General features: G+C 47.1%; 1 protein-coding gene across 3 annotated transcripts in view; it reads right to left on the bottom strand.

Annotated features, from left to right (window-relative positions):
• The window catches only part of LOC139279304 (lysophospholipid acyltransferase 2-like), a 93833-nt gene that overhangs the window by 37101 nt on the left and 35299 nt on the right, over positions 1-21433 (bottom strand). For all 3 annotated transcript variants that reach the window (XM_070898432.1, XM_070898430.1, XM_070898431.1), the window contains one exon: positions 12604-12699. In XM_070898432.1, coding sequence (XP_070754533.1) covers positions 12604-12699 — 96 coding nt within the window. The remainder of the gene's footprint in view (positions 1-12603; positions 12700-21433) is intronic.

Here is a 21433-nt window from a genome sequence, read left to right as displayed (position 1 = left end):
CAGGCTGATGACAATGAGCAGGCAGGACCAAAGTGCCAGTACTGCCTGTGCTCTCTCAGTCGGTGGTCGTTATCCTTGGTGCCAAAGTCACCGGCAGGTTTCCAGTGTTCCCCAATTTCTAGGCCTGTGTTTTTTTTTTAAACACACTCCAGGTTGTTGGGATATAGAATTTGGCCAGAAGCAGTGTTGGGAGCAGAATCCAGAATAGCTTGTAAAAGGGAACTGGATAAATATTCGAGAAAAGAAAAAAAATTAAAAAGAGTGTGAGAAAAGGGCTGGGGAATTGGGACTAACTGGATAGCTCTTTCAGAGAGCTGGCACAGACGCGATAGGCCGAATGGCCTCCTTCAGTTCTGTAAGATTTTATCGATCTCTGCCGACCCGAATCTGATGAATCACTTGTCTTTTTGTCCGGCTTGTACCTTTCCACCCCTCCCCCACACACAAGAGAATGCACTTCATTCCATGGACCAGTTATACATAGATCACCTATATGTCCTCAGCCAGCCTTGATTTAGTGGTTATTTTACTGGACATCACGATGCAATGGCAGAGGATGGTTTACTGACAACTGGTGTATGTTTTTATTTATTATTTATTTATTCATGGGATGCGGGGGCGCTGGCAAGGACAGCATTTATTGCCCATCCTTTGAGAAGGTGGCGGTGAGCCGCCTTCTTGAGCCGTTCCAGTCCGTGTGGTGAAGGTACTCCCACAGAGCTGTTTGGTAAAGAGTTCCAGGATTTTGACCCAGTGATGATGGAGGAACGACGATATATGTCCAAGTCTGGATGGTCTGAGACTTGCAGAGCAACTTGCAGATGGTGGTGTTCCCATACGCCTGCTGCCCTTATCATTCTAAGTAGTAAAGGTCGTGGCTTTGGGAGGTGCTGTCGAAGAAACCTTGGTGAGTTGCTGCAGTGCATCTTGTAGATGGTACACACTGCAGGCACGGTGCGCCGGTGATGGAGGGAGTGAATGTTTAAGCTGGTGGATAGGGTACCGATCAAGCGGGCTGCTTTGTCCTGGATGGTGTCGAGCTTCTTGAGTGTTGTTGGAGCTGCACTCATCCAGGCAAGTGGAGAGCATTCCATCACACTCCTGGCTTTTGCCTTGTAGGTGGTGGAAAGGCTTTGGGGAGTCAGGAGGAGAGACACTCGCCACAGAATACCCAGCCTCTGACTTGCTTGTGTAGCCTCAGTATTTATGTGGCTGGTCCAGTTAAGTTTATGGTCAATGGTGAGCCCCAGAATGTTGATGGTGGGGTATTTGACAATGGTAATGACATTGAAAGTTAGGGGAAGGTGGTTGAACTCTCTCGTGTTGATGATCATTGCCTGGCACTTGTGTGGTGCGAATGTTACTTGCCACTTATCAGCCCAAGCCTGGATGTTATCCAGATCTTGCTGCATGTGGCACGGACTGCTTCATTACCTGAGGAATACTGAACACTGCAATCATCAGCGAACCTCCTCACTTCTGACCTTATGATGGAGGGAAGTAATTGATGAAGCAGCTGAAGATGTTTGGGCCCAGGACTCTGCAGCGATGTTTATATATAGTTACAATTTTTAAAAAATATTGACAAGGTCGGCATTTATTGCCCATTCCTAATTGCCCTTGAGAAGATGGTGGTGAGCATCCTTCTTGAATCGTTGCAGTCCGTGTTGTGAAGGTGCTCCCACAGTGCAGTCAGGGAAGGAGTTCCAGGATTTTGACCCAGCGACGATGTTGGAATGCCAGATGTTAGTGAGGAGGACTTTGCAGGGTCGATTGGGCTGTAGCGGTTTGGCTTCTAGGTCATTTCAGAGAGCCATTAAGAGTTAGCCACATTGCTGTGGGTCCAGAGTCACATGTGTCCATAGTCACATGCAGGTCAGACCGGGTAAGACCAGGTAAAACCAGCCGATTTCCTTCCCTAAAGGACATTAGTGAACCAGATGGGTTTTTAACGACAATTTAGTAGTTTACCATTCATCATTATTGACACTAGCTTTTTATTCCAGATTTATTTCATTAATTAACTGAATCTAAATTCCCCAGCCGCTGTGGTGGGATTTGAACTCACTTCTCCGGATTACTAGTTCAGGCCTCCGGATTACTAGTCTAGTAACATAACCAGCATGCTACCGTACCCTCTAATAATTCACAAATAAACTTGCCGATCAGATTGACAGAAAACAGTTGCTGGTATTCACACAGTGATGACAGATTCTGGAAACTAAATGAGGAGATTTTATTTGAGGACAGCGCCAATTCCTGGTGCTTCTCCAGCTTCACGTCCACACTAGATGTTTGGAACCAGCCATTATTCCATAATTTTTCGACTAGTTGCCTAATTGTCAGCTCCATGTAAAGGGGTTGGAAAAACCAGTCACCCTAATTGTCAACTCAGCTGAAAATGTTCAGGACACAGCAGCACACACCAGTGAATTAGCCTAGCTAGCCATGGACAGGACCTGGCTGATTACCAGTGGCAAGACTAGATTCCCGATGAAGCTCATTTGGTACTTGGGTGTTGAATGGGTGGGAGACATGACTAGATATTTTGATAAAAGTGGAGATGCCAGCGCATGTGGATTAGGCAAATGAAAACATTTGAAGATATTTATACACGGGAGTTTGTGTTACTTTCTTTCTTTCTTCAACCTGTCTGAAAGCTGGAAAGAAGAAAAGTAGGAAAGGAGGGAAGTAGGAAAGAAAGAAGGAAACAAAAAAGGAAAGGAGGGAAGAAAGAAGGATGAAAGAAGAAAACGAAGGAAGGAAACATAGAAGCATAGAAAATAGGAGCAGTAGTAAGCCCTTCGAGTCTGCACCGCCATTCAATATGATCATGGCTGATCCTCTATCTCAACACCATATTTTCACTTTTTCCCCATACCCCTTGATGCCTTTTGTGTCTAGAAATCTATCTACCTCCCTCTTAAATATATTCAGTGACTTGGCCTCCACAGCCCTCTGTGGTAGAGAATTCCACAGGTTCACCATCCTGAGTGAAAAAATTTCTCCTCATCTCGGTCCTAAATTTCCTACCCCATATCCTGAGACTGTGACCCCTTGTTCTAGATTTCCCAGCCAGGGTAAACATCCTCCCCGCATCCAGTCTATCCAACCCAGTCAGAATTTTATACGTTTCAATGAGATCCCCGCTCATTCTTCTAAACTCTAGGTGAATACAGGCCTAGTCAACCCAATCTCTCCTCATACGACAGTCCTGCCATCCCAGGAATCAGTCTGGTGAACCTTCGCTGCACTCCCTTCCATGGCAAATATATCCTTTCTTAGCTAAAGAGACCAAAACTGCACACAATACTCCAGGTGCGGTCTCATCAAGGCCCTGAATAACTGAGGTAAGACATCCTTGCTCCTGTACTCAAATCCTCTTGCAATGAAGGCCAACATAGCATCTGCCTTCCTAACTGCTTGGAAGGAAGAGAAGGAAGAAAAGAAAGAATAATAAAAGAAGGAAAGAAAGGAAGAAAAAAAAGAGAGAGACAAAAAGAGAGACAGAAAGAAAGAAAGAAAGAAAGAAAGAAGGAAAGTAAAACTTGCATTTATATAATGCCTTTCACCACCTAAGGTTGTCCCAAAGCACTTTACCATCAACTAAGTACTTTTGAAGTGTAATCAATATTGTAAAATAGGAAATTTGGCAGCCAATTTGCACACAGCAAGATCCCACAAACAGCGGGACGATGAATCGGCGCAGGTAAAACTTTGGGATGACCTGAGGTTGTGAGCAGGCATTATATAAATCCAAGCTTTTTCTTTCCATCTTTCTAAGGAGAGACAAATTTGCAATTTATCCCCGACTCCCTGCCCTGTCTTTGTATGTGACAATCTTCAGGCTTATGTAACTCAGCCTTCATGTCACCTAACCAGTGTTTCTTGATTTTCTCCTCATTTTCTCGCCTTGTCAACCTTTTTGTGGCATCTACTTTTTGACCTTTCATCTCGGTTGCCTCAATTTATTTATTCCAATTAGTATTCTTCGACCCTAACTGAACCATTTCACAGATGGCATTCCCAAGGTCCCAAAGTACTGCATTCTCTGGAGTATTTCAAAATTTTCTAACTTTCCATCCTGTTTTGATAGACATACACAATAAGCACTGGAAAGAAAGGCCACGTGACCCACCAAACTCATCCCTGCCACTTATCGTGTACAATCCCACTTTATCACGGCCACTTATCCTCCCCGAGAAAAAATTGGGCAAAGTTTCTTTCCATCTTCACCCAAAATTAAGTCCAACAGAAATCCAGATTAAAAATTTGTATCTTACATTACACATCCAAGGCCAACAACTGCCTCAGAACGGCAAGTCCATGGTCCCTCCAGCTCAGGAACCATTATGTTCCATACAACAACTTACATTTATACAGGTGACTTTAACATAGCAAAACATCCCAAGGCGCTTCACAGGAGCGTCATCGTACAGAATTTGACTTCGAGCCACATAAAAAGATATTAGGGCAGGTGGCCAAAAGCTTGGCCAAAGTGAACCATTTTAAGGAGCATCTTAAAAGGAAAGAGGTAGAGATGGAAAGTTTTAGGGCGGGCTTTCCAGAGCTTAGGGCCTAGACAGCTGGAGGCACAGCCACCAACGGTGGGCCAAATTCACAAAAACAACAACAACTTGTATTTATATAGCATCTTTAACGTAGTAAAACATCCCAAGGCAATTCATAGGAGAATTATAAGACAAAAAATTTGACACCGAGCCACATAAGGAGAAATTAGAGCAGGTAACCAAAAGCTTGGTCAAAGAGGTAGGTTTTAAGGAGCATCTTAAAGGAGGAGATAGCGCTGGAGAGGCGGAGAGGTTTAGGCAGGGAGTTCCAGAGCTTAGGGCCTAGACAACGGAAGGCACAGCTACCAATGGTTGAGCAATTATCAGGCATGCTCAAGGGGGCAGAATTAGAGGAGCGCAGATATCTCGGGGGGTTGTGGGGCTGGAGGAGATTAGAGACATAGGATGGGGCGAGGTCATGGAGGGATTTGTAAACAAGGATGAGAATTTTGAAATTGAGGCGTTGCTTAACCAGGAGCCAATATAGGTCAGCGAGCACATGGGTGATGGATGAGTGGGACTTGGTGCAAGTTAGGACATGGTCAGTGAGCACAGGGATGATGGGTGAGCGGGACTTGGTGCAAGTTAGGACACGGTCAGCGAGCACAGGGATGATGGGTGAGCGGGACTTTGTGCAAGTTAGGACACGGGCAACCGAGTTTTGGATGACTTCAAAGTTTACGTAGGGTAGAATGTGGGAGGCCAGCCAGGTGTTCAATGGAATAGTCAAGTCTAGAGGTAACAAAGGCATGAATGAGGGTTTCCGCAGCAGGTGAGCTGAGGCAAGGGCGGAGACAGGCAATGTTACGGAGGTGAAAATAGGCGGTCTGAGTTATGCCACGGATATGTGGTCAAAATTGGAGGAATATAGAGATCTCAGAGGGTTGTGGGGCTGGAGGAGGTCACAGAGATAGGGAGTGGTGAGTTCCACATGACAGCTAATCGTTTCTTTAATCATTCTTAAATAATTCCAGGGATAGTGAGCTCCCTCTGCTCTACCAGGAAGACCATTCAATGTGTTGCTAACCTTTTGTTTAAAGAGCTTGCTGGCACCAGCCATTACTAGTCTGAGCCCGTGTCCCCTTGCCCTCCTCTCACTGTGAAGTAATTCTCCGAATCTCGATCTTCCGTATCAATTACTAGCTTATATACCTCAACTAGGTCACCTTTCAATCATCACTTTCTCAGGGAGAACATGATCTGTTCAAGCTTTCCAATTTCTGTAGTGCGCTCGCGGTGGGAGTGGGGGCAGGGTAGAAAGAAGAGCAGCAATTGTCTGTCACCAAAATGAACGAGATCACGACTAAGCCTCAAGGAGGGAATCCAAGGGGTTAATTTTAACCTAACCCCACCCCCAGTCAGGAAACTGAGGGGATCGGGTAGAACGCCAGTTTTACACCCCGCCGATTTTTACTCTCTGTTGACTCCAATGAAGAGTAAAATCTGGCGGGGTGTTAATATCAGCATTGCACCCGATTCCATCGGTGTCCCGATGGACGAGTTAGGTTAAAGTTACCCACTTGGGAGTCTGCTCATATCATGATGTGTGTCATGGTACATCAGTCATTGAAGGTTAGCATGCAGGTACAGCAGGCGGTTAAGAAAGCAAATGGCATGTTGGCCTTCATAGCGAGGGGATTTGAATACAGGGGCAGGGAGGTGTTGCTACAGTTGTACAGGGCCTTGGTGAGGCCACACCTGGAGTATTGTGTACAGTTTTGGTCTCCTAACTTGAGGAAGGACATTCTTGCTATTGAGGGAGTGCAGCGAAGGTTCACCAGACTGATTCCCGGGATGGCGGGACTGACCTATCAAGAAAGATTGGATCAACTGGGCTTGTATTCACTGGAGTTCAGAAGAATGAGAGGGGACCTCATAGAAACGTTTAAAATTCTGACGGGTTTAGACAGGTTAGATGCAGAAAGAATGTTCCCAATGTTGGGGAAGTCCAGAACCAGGGGTCACAGTCTGAGGATAAGGGGTAAGCCATTTAGGATCGAGATGAGGAGAAACTTCTTCACCCAGAGAGTGGTGAACCTGTGGAATTCTCTACCACAGAAAGTAGTTGAGGCCAATTCACTAAATATATTCAAAAGGGAGTTAGATAAAGTCCTTACTACTCGGGGGATCAAGGGTTATGGCGAGAAAGCAGGAAGGGGGTACTGAAGTTTCATGTTCAGCCATGAACTCATTGAATGGCGGTGCAGGCTAGAAGGGCTGAATGGCCTGCTCCTGCACCTATTTTCTATGTTTCTATGTTTCTATGATCTTCTAACTCTTCAAAAAAACTTGGTCATCAACACAGCTTTAGCTGGTGGACAAAACAGTCCGCTTGATTGGCACCCCAACCACATCTACAGGATGCACTGCATCAAGGCTTTTCCCAAACCCACCTAGAAGGACAAGGGCAGCAGGCGCTTGGGAACACCACCACCTCCATGTTCCCCTCTTTCATGTATTCAACTGTCATTGTAACCCATGTATAAACTGACCTAAGTTGTACACCGTGAGAAATCTGACCACTAGGTGGTGAACTTGTGGGAGACACTCCTAACCTGGACTTTCAGGTATAAAAGGGGAAGCTCCACCCACCTTCTTCACTTCAGTGCTAGCTAATAAAGGTTACTGGTCACAGAGTGGCCTTCTCTCAAGTATGGGCATTTATACTGTATAGTAAGGACATATTATTGGCGACGAGAAACTGGGATTTAAACCACGCGAGCATGGCCACTAGCAGCACAGACGAGAGGTACTGTGTTGGTGATGATTGGGACGATTTTATTGAGAGACTACAGCAAAGTTTCGTCACTAAGGAATGGCTGGGACAGGATTCGGCCGACAAACGCAGGGCTCATCTCCTGACGGTTTGTGGGTCCAGGACGTACTACCTGATGAAGGACCTTCTAGCGCCAGAGAAGCCGGCGGACAAGACTTTTGAAGAGCTCAGCAAGTTGATCAGGGAACACTTTAAACCGGCAAGCAGCATGCACATGGCGAGACACCGGTTTTACACACACCGGCGGCGAGAAGGGCAAAGCATTCCAGACTTCGTGGCAGATCTCCGGCGACTGGCGAGCCTATGTAAGTTCCCAGATGCAGAGCGGAGATGCTACGAGACTTTTTTTTATTGAGGGCATCGGGCACGCTGGGGTTTTCAGGAAACTGATTGAGACCCAAGACTTGACCCTGGAAATGGCGACTTTGATGGCCCAGGCATTTATCTCAGGGGAGGAAGAGACCAGAATAATGTTTGACAAAAATCTTGGTTTAAATGAAGCAAATGGACAAAGAGTCAACATTGTTAACGCGGCACACAATTCTCCAGGCAGACAGGGGCAATCGGACATGCCCGAGCATGTAGTCGAACCCAAAGGGGGAATTCAACAGAGACAATGGCTAGCTCAACGGCGATTCATGCCATTGCAAGGGACAATGCGGCCAGTAATGGGGCCATCAACACCTGTCAATGGTGCGCTTAAAGACAGTTACAGAGACAGTCAGAGACAATCGACTGGTAATGGACCTTTTGTTTCCAACAACGGCTCATGTTGGAGGTGTGGAGGCAAACACACAGCCAGAGCTTGCAGGTATCAGCAATACACCTGCAGAAACTGCAACATCAGCGGTCACGGCGCATATGTGTAGGAAGCCTGCAGCCAGGTTGATGTACGAGGAGGACAGGCCCGATGTAAGCCCTACAAGGCCAAATGGAGGAAATCGCTTGAAGTTGAAGTTCAGCGAGTTCATGTGGAGCACATATACAGTTCATACACCAGGACGCCACCAATAATGATGAAAGTGCTCCTCAATGGCATCCCAGTATCAATGGAGCTAGACACGGGGGCCAGCCAGTCCCTGATGAGTATCAAACAGTTCGTCAAGTTGAGGGCGTCCAAGGCCAGGAGGCCAAAATGATTGCCGATTGACGCACAGCTACGGACATATACAAAGGAGATCATTCCGGTGCTAGGCAGCGCCACGGTAGTCGTGACCCACAAAGATTCGGAGAACAGGTTGCCACTCTGGATTGTCCCGTGGGATGGTCCCGCACTGCTGGGGAGGAGTTGGCTTGCTGTCATGAACTGGAAATGGGGCGATGTCGATGCAATTTCTTCTGTGGAGCGAATATCATGCTCACAGGTCCTGGACAAATTTGACTCACTATTTCAACCCAGCATTGGCACTTTCATGGGGACCAAGGTAGTGATTCACATAAACCCGGACGCCAGGCCAGTACACCACAAAGCCAGAGCGGTGCCGTATGTGATGCGGGAAAAGATAGAAGGTGAATTGGACTGCCTGCTGAGGGAAGGCATCATCTCGCCAGTGAATTCAGTGACTGGGCGAGCCCGATTGTGCTGATGCTCAAGGCGGATGGGTCGGTCAGGATATGTGGTGATTACAAGGCCACCATCAATCGGGTGTCACTCCAAGACCAGTACCCGCTACCAAGAGCGGAGGACCTTTTTGCGACGCTATCCGGTGGCAAACTTTTTTCAAAATTGGACCTGACCTCAGCTTACATGACCCAGGAGCTGGCGAGTGAGTCGAAGAAGCTGACCACCATCACGACACACAAGGGGTTGTTTGAGTACAACAAATGTCCGTTCGGGATTCGCTCGGCCGCAGCGATCTTTCAACGAAATATGGAAAGCCTCCTCATGTCGATTCCAAGGATGGTGGTTTTTCAAGACGACATCCTCATCATGGGTTGCGATACTGAAGAACATCTCCGCAACCTGGAGGAGGTGCTACGCAGACTGGACCGGGTAGGTCTGCGACTGAAAAAGGCGAAGTGCGTCTTCCTAGCTCCAGAGGTAGAATTCCTGGGGATGAGGGTAGCAGCAGATGGGATCAGCCCTACTGCGTCCAAAACGGAAGCGATCCAGAGAGCACCCAGACCCCGTAACACGATGGAGCTGCGTTCGTTCCTGGGGCTCCTGAACTATTTTGGGAACTTTCTTCCCAAAGTGAGCACGCTGTTAGAGCCGCTACACGTGCTCCTACGCAAAGGTTGCGAATGGGTCTGGGGGGACAGCCAGGAAAGGGCTTTTGATGGAGCATAACAAATTGCGTGCTCCAACAATCTGTTAATGCTATATGACATGTAAGAAACTTGTTTTAACGTGCGATGCGTCGTCCTATGGGGTCAGGTGTGTGTTGCAGCATGTTAATGTCAAGGGTCAGTTACAGCCGGTAGCTTATGTCTCCAGAAGTCTGTCCAAGGCAGAAAGGGGCTACGGGATGGTAGAAAAGGAAGCGCTTGCATCTGTATATGCAGTAAAAAAAAATGCACCAGTACCTGTTTGGCAGGAAATTTGAGCTGGAGACAGATCACAAACTCCTAACGTTTCTTTTGGCCGACAACAAGGCCATAAATGCAAATGCATCGGCCCGCATACAGAGGTGGGCATTCACGTTAGCCGCCTATGACTATACAATTCGGCACAGACCAGGCACAGAAAACTGCGCCGATGCACTCAGCAGGCTCCACTAGCCACCATCGAGGGGGCAACCGAACATGCTGCTGAGATGGTCATGGCTGTTGAAGCTTTCGAAAGCGAAGGCTCACCCGTGACAGCCCGACAGATCAAAGTCTAGACAAATAGAGACCCGCTACTGTCTTTAGTCAAGAAATGTGTCCCGAATGGGGACTGGGCAGCCACGTACGGGGCATGTCCTGAGGAATTTAAACCATTTCACAGGCGCAAGAATGAACTCTCGATTCAGGCCGATTGCCTACTGTGGGGAAACTGAGTAGTCATACCCCAGATGGGCAGAGAGGTGCTCATCAGAGAACTCCACAATGAGCACCCGGGCATTGTCATGTTGAAGGTAATTGCCAGGTCACACATTTGGTGGCCAGGGATAGATGCAGACCTGGAACTTTGTGTTCGCAGGTGCAACATGTGTGCCCAGCTGGGCAATGCGCCCAGGGAAGCCCCCCTTAGCCCCTGGTCCTGGCCCGCCAAGCCATGGTCACGCATCCATGTGGACTACGCAGGTCCTCTCGTGGGAAAAATTTTTTTGGTTGTAGTAGACGCCTATTCCAAATGGATCGAGTGTGACATTCTTAATTCAAGCACATCCTCCGCCACGGTAGAAAGTCTATGGGCAATGTTCACCGCCCACGATCTACCGGACGTCTTGGTCAGCGACAATGGCTCGTGCTTTACAAGCATTGAATTCCAGGACTTCATGGCAGGAAATGGTATCAACCATGTCAGAACGGCATCGTTCAAGCCAGCCTCAAACGGCCAGGCGGAACGAGCAGTGCAGATAATCAAACAGGGGATGCTCAGAATCCAAGGGGGTTCCCTGCAAAGCCGCTTATCACGCCTCCTGATGGCCAATAGAACCCAACCACACTCGCTCACAGGGGTTCCACCCGCAGAGCTGCTAATGAAAAGGACGCTCAAAACCCGGCTATCCCTTATACACCCACCATGAAAGAAATTGTTGAGAGCAGGCGCCGGTCACAATGTGACTACCATGCTCAGGGAATGCGAGGGCACGATGTATTGATGTCAATGACCCTGCCTTTGTCCTCAACTATGCTGCAGGGCCCAAATGGCTCGCAGGCACTGTGATTGCCAAAGAGGGGAATAGGATTCTGGTAGTTAAACTTACCAATGGACAAAATCTGCTGCAAACACGTGGATCAAACAAAAAGGAGGTTCAGCAACCCCATAGAAGCAGAGGAAGAACATGATGTAGAGTTCACTCCACCACTGGTGACCGAACACCGGAACCAAGTGGAGGAGAGCCCAGTCACTGTGGGCAGCCTGGACAGGCCTGAGGCACCACAAACAGCAGGCACTCAGGCCAGCTCCCTACAACCAGAGCCCCAACTCAGGCGCTCTACAAGGGAGCGTAAACCACCAGAGAGACTTAACCTGTGATCCCAATAAGACTTTGGGGGGGAGGTGATGTCATGTATTCAACTGTCATTGTAACCCATGTATAAACTGACTTAAGTTGTACACCGTGAGAACACTGACCACTAGGTGGTGAACTTGTGGGAACACTCCTAACCTGGACTTTCGGGTATAAAAGGGAAAGCTCCACCCACCTTCATCACTTCAGTGCTGGCTAATAAAGGTTACTGGTCACAGAGTGACCTTCTCTCACGTATGGGCCTCGTGTGCATTTATACTGTATAGTAAGGACATATTACCCTCCAAGTCACACACCAACCTGACTTGGACATATATTGGCCGTTTCTTCATCGCTGGGTCAAAATCCTGGCACTGCCTTTCTTATAGCACTGTGGGAGTACCTTCACCGCACAGACTGCAGCAATTTAAGAAGGTGGCTCACCACAATCTTCTCAAGAGGCAACTATGGATTGGCAATAAATGTCAGCCTTGCCAGCGACACCCTTATCCCCAGATTTTTTTTAAAATTCATATATCTACATACTGTATGAGGAAAAGCTTCAATGTCAAATTTTCCTTGAGCCGTGTTAACTCTTTAACGACATTGGTAAGAACATGGTTTCCCATCTGCTCCTCCCCCCCTACCTCCATCCCACCTCTCCCTAGTCTATCTAGCCTGCATGCTACACTGTAGCCCACGATCAGTATTCCCTTTTCTAGCCGTCAGTTGCTGAGACTCTGGCTATAAACTGGAATCTTGTGAATTTGTGCAAGAGCTGATCCAGCCCATGGCCGAAACCAAGTGTGCATCTCACACCCAGTGCCAGTGGCCATTAGCAATGGCGACCATTGGAGCCTTGCCCCCACTTCAGGAGAGTGCTCTACAATATAAACAATCTATAAATGACCACCAGTGACTCTGTGAGAAACAAACAGCCACTTTCTCCTGAAAGGCACCAACTCTTGCTGTGGTGCAGTGCCGTAGGCGCCATAAGGCTGTTCTTTATGCTGAGGTTACTGAGCATAGTTGCTTTTATAGAGGCCACAGGTCAAATTGGCTGCACATGTTATGGCACAAACATCACACAGTGCCAACCTGCGATCAATAACCATTTCAAATCATTAGCACGAAGGTGGCCTTCTCCACTACTTACCCTGAGAAGTCAGCAGACCGCTCTTCGCTATCAAAGAAATAGACTCGGATGATCTGACAGATGGTTAGGTAGGCCATTGCTATCAGGAAGCTGTACCTGAAACAACACATTAAACAGTGGGTCAGATGAGAACAAAGTGTATATGCAGCAGGTAGACGCCATGTCCTGCTATGAATAGAGGTGTGCTATTCTCGTGTATCACCCAGTCCCCCATGTTCTCCTCTCCTGAAGGAACAACTCTTCCTGGGGTATGGTAGCACAGGTGCCAACCACTCTCCATTACCTTTCCCCAAGTGGCCATTCTTCATGGGTGAGACTAGGCAGAGTTGGTTAGGCTACTTGACCTTGGAGAGCACTGCAAGAGGCGAGGGCCCAGGGGCAGCACGGGCCAGCCCACACTGTGATATGTGTGCGCACTAGGTCAATGCAGCAGAGCTGGTCTCCAGTCGTCTTGGTTAACCCTTGCCACTGGACCGTGTGGTGGCTGGTGTGTAATGGCCACCACACATTAAAAAAATCCACGCACAGGCATCTTCCACCCTTCAATACGCAGTTCTGACCTGGAATATCAGGTCTTTCATTGAAACACCTGCAAACTCATCGCTTTTTGATGTGGAAGCAAGTCATCCTCAATGCGAGGGACTGCCCAAGAAGAAGAAATGGCAACAGCAGATTTATTCCCAGCATCTGCTGTCTGAAGAAACAGGAGCAGTAGTTATGGTCTGAAATTGTTGCACTCGATGTTGAGTCCCTTTAACGACCGCTGGTTAAGCCACCATAGACCCTGGAAAATGGAATGGATAGCGCGCGGCCCACACTCAAGCCAGTTGATAGCAAATTGTGAGCGGGGTCTTAACACAGGATTTCGGACCCTGATTTACATATCCAAGCTGTTTCAGGTCGGAAGTTGCCGGGTTTCCAATTTGGCAACCGACATAATTCCTGGGGCGATCGGGCACGAGAGATCGCGATCCTGAATTCGTCCTCTATGCGCTCTTTTGTGGCCCAAAAAAATGGGCGAGACCAGGTCCAATTTTTCATCCCGTGCTGTGCGTTTATACTAACCAAGAGCTCCCAGGGAATTCACAAACACCATCCTCCCAGAACCTGCATTAGAACAGCTGTACTAAAAGTCTGGACAGTGTACTAGGCTGTTGACTATGTACCTCTGGAGCCTCGGCTCGAATCCACCCCAGACTGACAGGGTGAAAGGTTCATTGTTATTCACTCTCGGGATGTGGACGTCGCTGGCAAGGCATTTATTGCCCATCCCTAGTTGCCCTTCAGCAGTTTGAGTGGTATGCTAGGCTATTTAAGGGGACAGTTAAGAGTCAACCACTTTGATGGACGACTCACAGATAGGCCAGACCGGGTAAGTACCAGTTTTCCTTCCTGAAAAGCTTTTTTGCACTTACAGATTTTTAAAGGTGAATTCAAATTCTCAAATTAGCAGGATCTAAACTCACATTCTCTGGATTATTAGTCCAGGCATCTGGGTTACTAGTCCGATAACATGAACACGACAGTACCGTATCCCTCAAATCTCCCTCTGCTGTTGGCTGTGAGGCTCCAGAGGGAAATGGGTACGAGCAGCACCAACCCAGTTACACTTGTTACAAAACTATCCATCAGTCAGCACAGAGGAGCATTAAAATACTAATCTCACTCAGGAAAAAACAAGTATGGTCACCAAGATAAAATGGAAAATATGAAATTCAACTAGAAAATGCTGATTGATCAGTATCTCAAACAGGAGCATGTGGTGTGACAGAGTCTCACCCAAATCCTGACCGACCTGCTGAGCAGTTCTGCAATTTTCGATTTTCAATTCGCCAGCAGAACTGGTATGCAAACTAGAAATGTTACACTGCCGTCTTCATTCGGGAGTGAGCAGGTGACATGCAATCACCCAAAATATGAACAGAAAATGCTGGGACTACTCAGCAGGTCAGGCAGCATTGATGGAGAGAGAAACAGAATTAACGTTTCAGGTCGATGACCTTTCAAAACTGATAGTCGTCCCCTCTTATTTCTGGTATCATCTTTTTAAATTGTTTTTGCACCTTCTCTGGTGCCTCTATATCCTTTTTGTAATACAGAAACCAGAATTGTGCACAGTAGTTGTGTGGTCTAACCAAGGTTCGATACAAGTTTAACATGACTTTTCAATTCCAACTCTCCGGAAGTGAACCTTTCTCTGTAGGTGTATGGTCATGATATCACTAAAGGACCGACAGTAGGTAAATATTTAATATTAGTTGCTGTAGCAGCACTGTAGTTAATGCAAATCTACAGTCTTATTTGCTAAACATGAGCTCCACTGCTCTGGGAACAGAGTGTTACAACTTGGGCTTTTATCCAACATTCCTTTCAACCAAAACCAATATTGTTCATCCTTGGAGTGGGTAGGTAGTGCATGCTCCAGAATGAACAATTGCCCTTTGGCTTATTTTGCGCTGGAACACATACAAAGGGACAGATTTTCGAGAGGTTTGCGACCGGGTTATCACCGTGATTTGACCCTCCGCGGCGAAAACCCAGTTGCCAAGCCCGGGCGAGATCCTCGGCTATCTATTTGCAGCGGCGCTTCCAGGTACCGTCAGGGAGCGGCGGGCAACGTGCAACAACTCGGATTGTGTTTGCGTTGGACTTTCGACACTCTCCCGGCCCGTACGCCGTGCCCAGAATACCGACAGGTCAAACCTCTCGGTGCAGCCCTGTCAGCAGTGGTAAGTATGAAAAGCTACAAAAAAGGCAAGTTAAAGTTTTTATTTTTAACTTTTTTTTCAGCGATTCGATAGATAAGGGTCATGTAGATGTTTTTGGAATGATTTTTGGAAGTCTTCCCCACCCCCTCCAGGCCTCTCTCGCAGCGCAAGTGACCCTGGACTAAAGTTGCCGAAACTCGCATTTTTACGCTGCAAATCCTCGTGCAACGCCGTTCTTACCGATGCGCCCCAGCACAGACATAAAGGCCGAAAGTTCGGGCTAAAAATGGCAGCGCAGCGCAAACAGTGAGTTTCACATATTGCTACCGTTTGCGCCGCAAAACCTCGAAAGCCGAAAATCCGGCCCTCAGAATGCCTGCCGTGCATTAAAAACTGTGTGTGTTTGATTTTAATTTTCTTTGAATACTTTTGTTGTAAAAATGATGGAGATAGGACGGAAAAAAGGCTGGGCGGGAGGTTGGAGGTGCGAGGTCATGTGATGAAACCACCAGGAATAAGTCCAACCTGAGTTGGCAGCCCAAGCAGAAACAAGGATGGTGAGATTAACCGAGGCCACAGATGTCATGACTTGGGCGGCATCGGAACATCAGGCCTTCCCACTGGAATGCGGCAGCCTTCCGGAGTGGGAAAGTTGGAGGCGTGGTTTGGACCCAACTCCACATTGTCTTTACAGGCCAAGGATTCAAAAACAAGGCAGGGCTATCAATCCATTGAGGATGACAGCTGTCAATCACCACTTGAACCCAGGGCAGGTTATAAATGAATACGGCCCAGATCACCGTGACTTCAGATAAGCATCTCTCCCCCCCCGCCTCCCACAGGCAGCGGCTTGATACTCCAGGGAGCAGTGCGAGCAGGTTGGTGACTGTGATGAAGTGGAACTGGGCGACTACATTAGACATCACAGGAAAGCAGGGATGTGATTGGTTGATGAGTTCTCCTTTCTTGCTTTTCTTGCTTAATTAACTGTTTACTAATTAGTAGTAGTGTGTATTTTACTCAGGGTTAAAATGCTGTGGCATTGGTGGGACTAAAAATAAACTTAATTAATTAATTAGATGGCAGGACGGGTGATGTGTCAGTGCTGCAACATGTGGGAGCTGGTGGACCCCAATGAGGTCCATGGTGGCCACGTCTGTGGTAAGTGTCTGCAGCTCAAGGAACTTCGGCTCCGCATTGATGAGCTGGAGTCCGAGCTGCAGACACTGCGACACATCAGTGAGAGTTACCTGGACACTGTGTTCCAGGAGGTAGTCACACCCCTTAGGTTAATTAACTCAGATTTGGCTAGCCATCAAGGACAGAAGGGTGTGACTACGCGTGAGGAAGGTATGGGGGCTCAGGATGTAGTGATGGAGGAGCCTCGGCCCTTGCTCTTGTCCAACAGGTTCGAGGCTCTTGCTCCCTGTGTGGATGAGAGGAGGGACTGCAGGGAGGATGAGAAAAGTGACCACAGCATCATGGTGCAGGGGGCCATTCAAGTGGGGGGAGTAAAAAGAAACATTGTAGTAGTAGGGGAACAGTATCATTACAGGGATAGATACAATTCTCTGCAGCTGTGAGCGTGAGTCCCGAAGGCTGTGTTGCCTGCCTGGTGCCAGGGTTAAGGACATCTCCTCAGGGCTGCAGGGGGTAGATCCAGTTGTCGTGGTCCATGTGGGTACCACCGATATAGATAGGACAAACAAAAAGGTTCTGCTGAGGGATTATGAACAGTTACAGGCCAAATTAAAAAGCAGAACCACAAAGGTAATAATCTCTGGATTACTACCCGAGTCATGAGCAAATTTACATGGGATCAGAGAACTAAACTCGTGGCTCAAAGACTGGTGTGAGAGAAATGGGATTTGGTTCCTGGGGCACTGGCACCAGTACTGGGCTAAAAGCTCAAAGGACAAGGTGAAGGCAATCGAGCAGGGTAGCATTGGGGGAAACGAAAACCAGAGCATGACAGGAAGGACAGAATCTATAAACATAGAGTGTATCAGAAACTGGGGCCATAGCAGGAGAAAATGGTAAGAAAACACATTTAAAAGCTCTTTATCTGAATGCACGCAGCATCGTAACAAATTAGATGAGCTGTCGGCACAAATAGTTACAAACGGGTATGATTTGTTAGCCACAGCAGAGACGTGGTTACAAGGTGGCCAAGACTGGGAACTAAACATTCCAGGGTACGTGACAATTCGGAAGGACAGACAGAAAGGAAAAGGAGGTGGGATAGCATTGTTAATAACGGATGGAATCACTACAATAGTGAGAAACAATATTTGTTTAAATGATCAGGATGTTGAAACAGTTTGGGTGGAGATAAGGAACAATAAGGGGGAAAATGTCACTGGTGGGCATAGTCTATAGGCCCTCTAACAGTAGCAACTCTGTTGGTCGGAGTATAAACCAGGAAATAGTGGGGGATTGTAAAAAGGAAAAAGCAATGATCATGGGTGATTTTAACCTCCATATTGATTGAACAAATCAAATTGGTCTGGGTAGCCTTGAGGAAGAGTTCATAGAGTGCATAAAAGACGGGTTCCTTGAGCAGTATGTAACGGAATCAACCAGGGGGCAGGCTATCTTAGATCTGGTCCTGTGTAATGAGACAAGATTAATAAACAATCTCCTAGTAAAGGATCTCCATGGAATGAGTGACCATAGCATGATTGAATTTCAAATTCAGATGGAGGGCGATAAAGTTGGATCTCAAATCAGCATACTAAGCTTAAATAAAGGAGACTATGAAGGTATGAGGGCAGAGTTGACTAAAGTATACTGGGAAAATAGATTAAAGTATAGGACAGTTGATGAACAGTGATGTACATTTAAGGAGATATTTCATAACGCTCAATAAAAATATATTCCAGTGAGGAGGAAAGGGTGTAAAAGAAAAGATAGCCATCCATGGCTAACTAAAGAAATAAAGGATGGTATTCAATTAAAAACAAGGGCACACTGTTATGTATGTGGACTTGTATTTACTCTGTACAGCTACCAAAGGGCTCGTCCGCTGGAATCCCAAGGGATCCCATAATCCCTTGGGAGCACAGGTTTTTAAGGAGGCTTCGCAGGTTGGAGAGGCACTCTGGAGACCTGCAATAAAAGACTAATGTCACACTTTACTTTGAGCTCAGTGTTCAGTCTGACTCTTTCTCCATACACAACAACTGGCGACGAGATACAGATAGCGAACCCAAAGATGCAGAGAACAGTGGGCATCCTGGAGAAATTTTCGGAGGGAGATGATTGGGAAACTTTTGTGGAGCGACTCGACCAATACTTCGTGGCCAACGAGCTAGATGGGGAAGAGAGCGATGCCAAACGAAGGGCGATCCTCCTCACCTAATGTGGGGCACCAATGTATGGCGTCATGAAGAATTTGCTCACTCCAGCGAAACCCACGGAGAAATCATACGATGATTTGTGCACACTGGTCCGAGAGCATTTGAACCCGAAGGAAAGCGTTCTGATGGCGAGGTACCAGTTCTATCCCGACAAAAGGTCTGAAGGCCAGGAAGTGGTGAGTTATGTCACCGAGCTAAGACACCTTGCAGGACATTGCGAATTTGAAGGACATTTGGAGCACATGCTCAGAGACTTTTTCGTACTTGGCATTGGCTACGAAACCATACTTCGCAAACTTTTGACTGTAGAGACCCCAACCTTGAGTAAGGCCATAGCGATAGCCCAGGCGTTCATTGCCACCAGTGACAATACGAAGCAAATCTCTCAGCACACAAGTGCTGCTACAAGTACTGTGAACAAAGTGATGTTGTTTTCGAATCGTAACGTACAGGGCAGATCACACATACCTGCAGCTGCACGTCCGAAGATACTCAGAGTCCACCATCAAGGGTGATGAATGCAAGGCCATTAACACCTTGCTGGCACTGCGGGGGTGTACTGGAATTCTTTGAGGATATAACGAGCATGGTGGATTGAGGTGTACCGATGGATGTGGTGTATTTAGATTTCCAAAAGGCATTCGATAAGGTGCCACACAAAAGGTTACTGCAGAAGATAAAGGTACGCGGAGTCAGAGGAAATGTATTAGCATGGATAGAGAATTGGCTGGCCAACAGAAAGCAGAGAGTCGGGATAAATAGGTCCTTTTCGGGTTGGAAATCGATGGTTAGTGGTGTGCCACAGGGATCAGTGCTGGGACCACAACTGTTTATAATATACATAGATGACCTGGAAGAGGGGACAGAGTGTAGTGTAACAAAATTTGCAGATGACACAAAGATTAGTGGGAAAGCAGGTTGTGTAGAAGACACACAGAGGCTGCAAAGAGATTTCGATAGGTTAAGCAAATGGGCTAAGGTTTGGCAGATAGAATACATTGTCGGAAAATGTAAGGTCATCCACCTTGGAAAAAAAAAGTGAAAGGGAATATTATTTGAATGGGGAGAAATTACAACATGCTGCGGTGCAGAGGGACCTGGGGGTCCTTGTGCATGAATCCCAAAAAGTTAGCTTGTAGGTGCAGCTGGTAATCAGGAAGGCGAATGGGAATGTTGGTCTTCATTGCGAGAGGGATGGAGTACAAAAGCAGGGAGGTCCTGCTGCAACTGTACAGGGTATTGGTGAGGCCGCACCTGGAGTACTGCATGCAGTTTAGGTCACCTTACTTAAGGAAGGATATACTAGCTTTGGAGGGGGTACAGAGACGATTCACTAGGCTGATTCCGGAGAAGAGGGGGTTACCTTATGATGATAGATTGAGTAGACGGGGTCTTTACTCGTTGGAGTTCCAAAGGATGAGGGGTGATCTTATAGAAACATTTAAAATAATGAAAGGGATAGACAAGATAGAGGCAGAGAGGTTGGTTCCAAATGTTCTCAGGTTGAAGTGGGTGTTTGATTGGAGTGAATCAGTGAATAGGCAGAGAAAAACGATTTCCTCTGCCGAGTTAGTCAATAATCACTGGCAAAAAAATCTAGAGGGGCGATGAGGAAACATTTATTCATTCAGAGAGTTGTCGGGATCTGGAACGCTCTGCCCGAAAAGGTGGTGGAAGCTGATACCATAAATAATTTTAAAATGGAGTTAGACAGGTACTTGGCGATGCATGGACAAAAAGTTGGGGGATGGGGTGGGAGGGGGGTGACTAAGCACGACAGCTCTTTCAAAGAGCCAGCATAGGCATGTCGGGCCGAATGGCCTCCATCGGTGCTGTAAGTTTCTGTGATTCTTTGTGTAAATGGGCCCTACATAAGAACATAAGAAATAGGAACAGGAGTAGGCCATACGGCCCCTCGAGCCTGCTCCACCATTCAATAAGATCATGGCTGATCCGATCATGGACTCAGCACCACTTCCCTGCCTGCTCCCCATAACCCCTTGTTCCCTTATCATTTAAGAAACTGTCTATCTCTGTCTTAAATTTATTTAATGACCCAGCTTCCACAGCTCTCTGAGGCAGCGAATTACACAGATTTACAACCCCCGAGAGAAGAAATTTCTCCTCATCTCTGTTTTAAATGGGCGGCTCCTTATTCTAAGATTATGCCCTCTAGTTCTAGTCTCCCCTATCAGTGGAAACATCCTCTCTGCATCCACCTTGTCAAGCCCCCTCATAATCTTATACATTTCAACAAGATCACCTTTCATTCTTCTGAATTCCAGTGAATAGAGGCCCAACCTACTCAACCTTTCCTCATAAGTCAACCCCCTCATCTCCGGAATCAACCTAGTGAACATTCTCTGAACTGTCTCCAAAGCAAGTATATCCTTTCGTAAATATGGAAACCAAAACTGCACGCAGTATTCCAGGTGTGACCTCACCAATACCCTGTATAGCTGTAGCTAGAATTCCCTGCTTTTATACTCCATCCCCTTTGCAATAAAGGCCAAGATACCATTGGCCTTCCTGATCACTCGCTGTACCTGCATACTAACCTTTTGTGTTTCATGCACCAGGACCCCCAGGTCCCACTGTACTGCAGCACTATGCAATCTTTCTCCATTTAAATAATAACTTGCTCTTTGATTTTTTTTCTGCCAAAGTGCATCACCTCACACTTTCCAACATTATGGTCCATCTGCCAAATTTTTGCCCACTCACTTAGCCTGTCTATGTCCTTTTGTAGGTTTTCTGTGTCAC

This window comes from Pristiophorus japonicus, chromosome 14 (assembly GCF_044704955.1).
Source record: "Pristiophorus japonicus isolate sPriJap1 chromosome 14, sPriJap1.hap1, whole genome shotgun sequence".
In the NCBI taxonomy this organism is placed as follows: Eukaryota; Metazoa; Chordata; class Chondrichthyes; family Pristiophoridae; genus Pristiophorus; species Pristiophorus japonicus.
The sequence above is the reverse complement of the archived record's forward strand: the minus strand, read 5'-3'. Positions and strand labels throughout refer to the sequence as shown.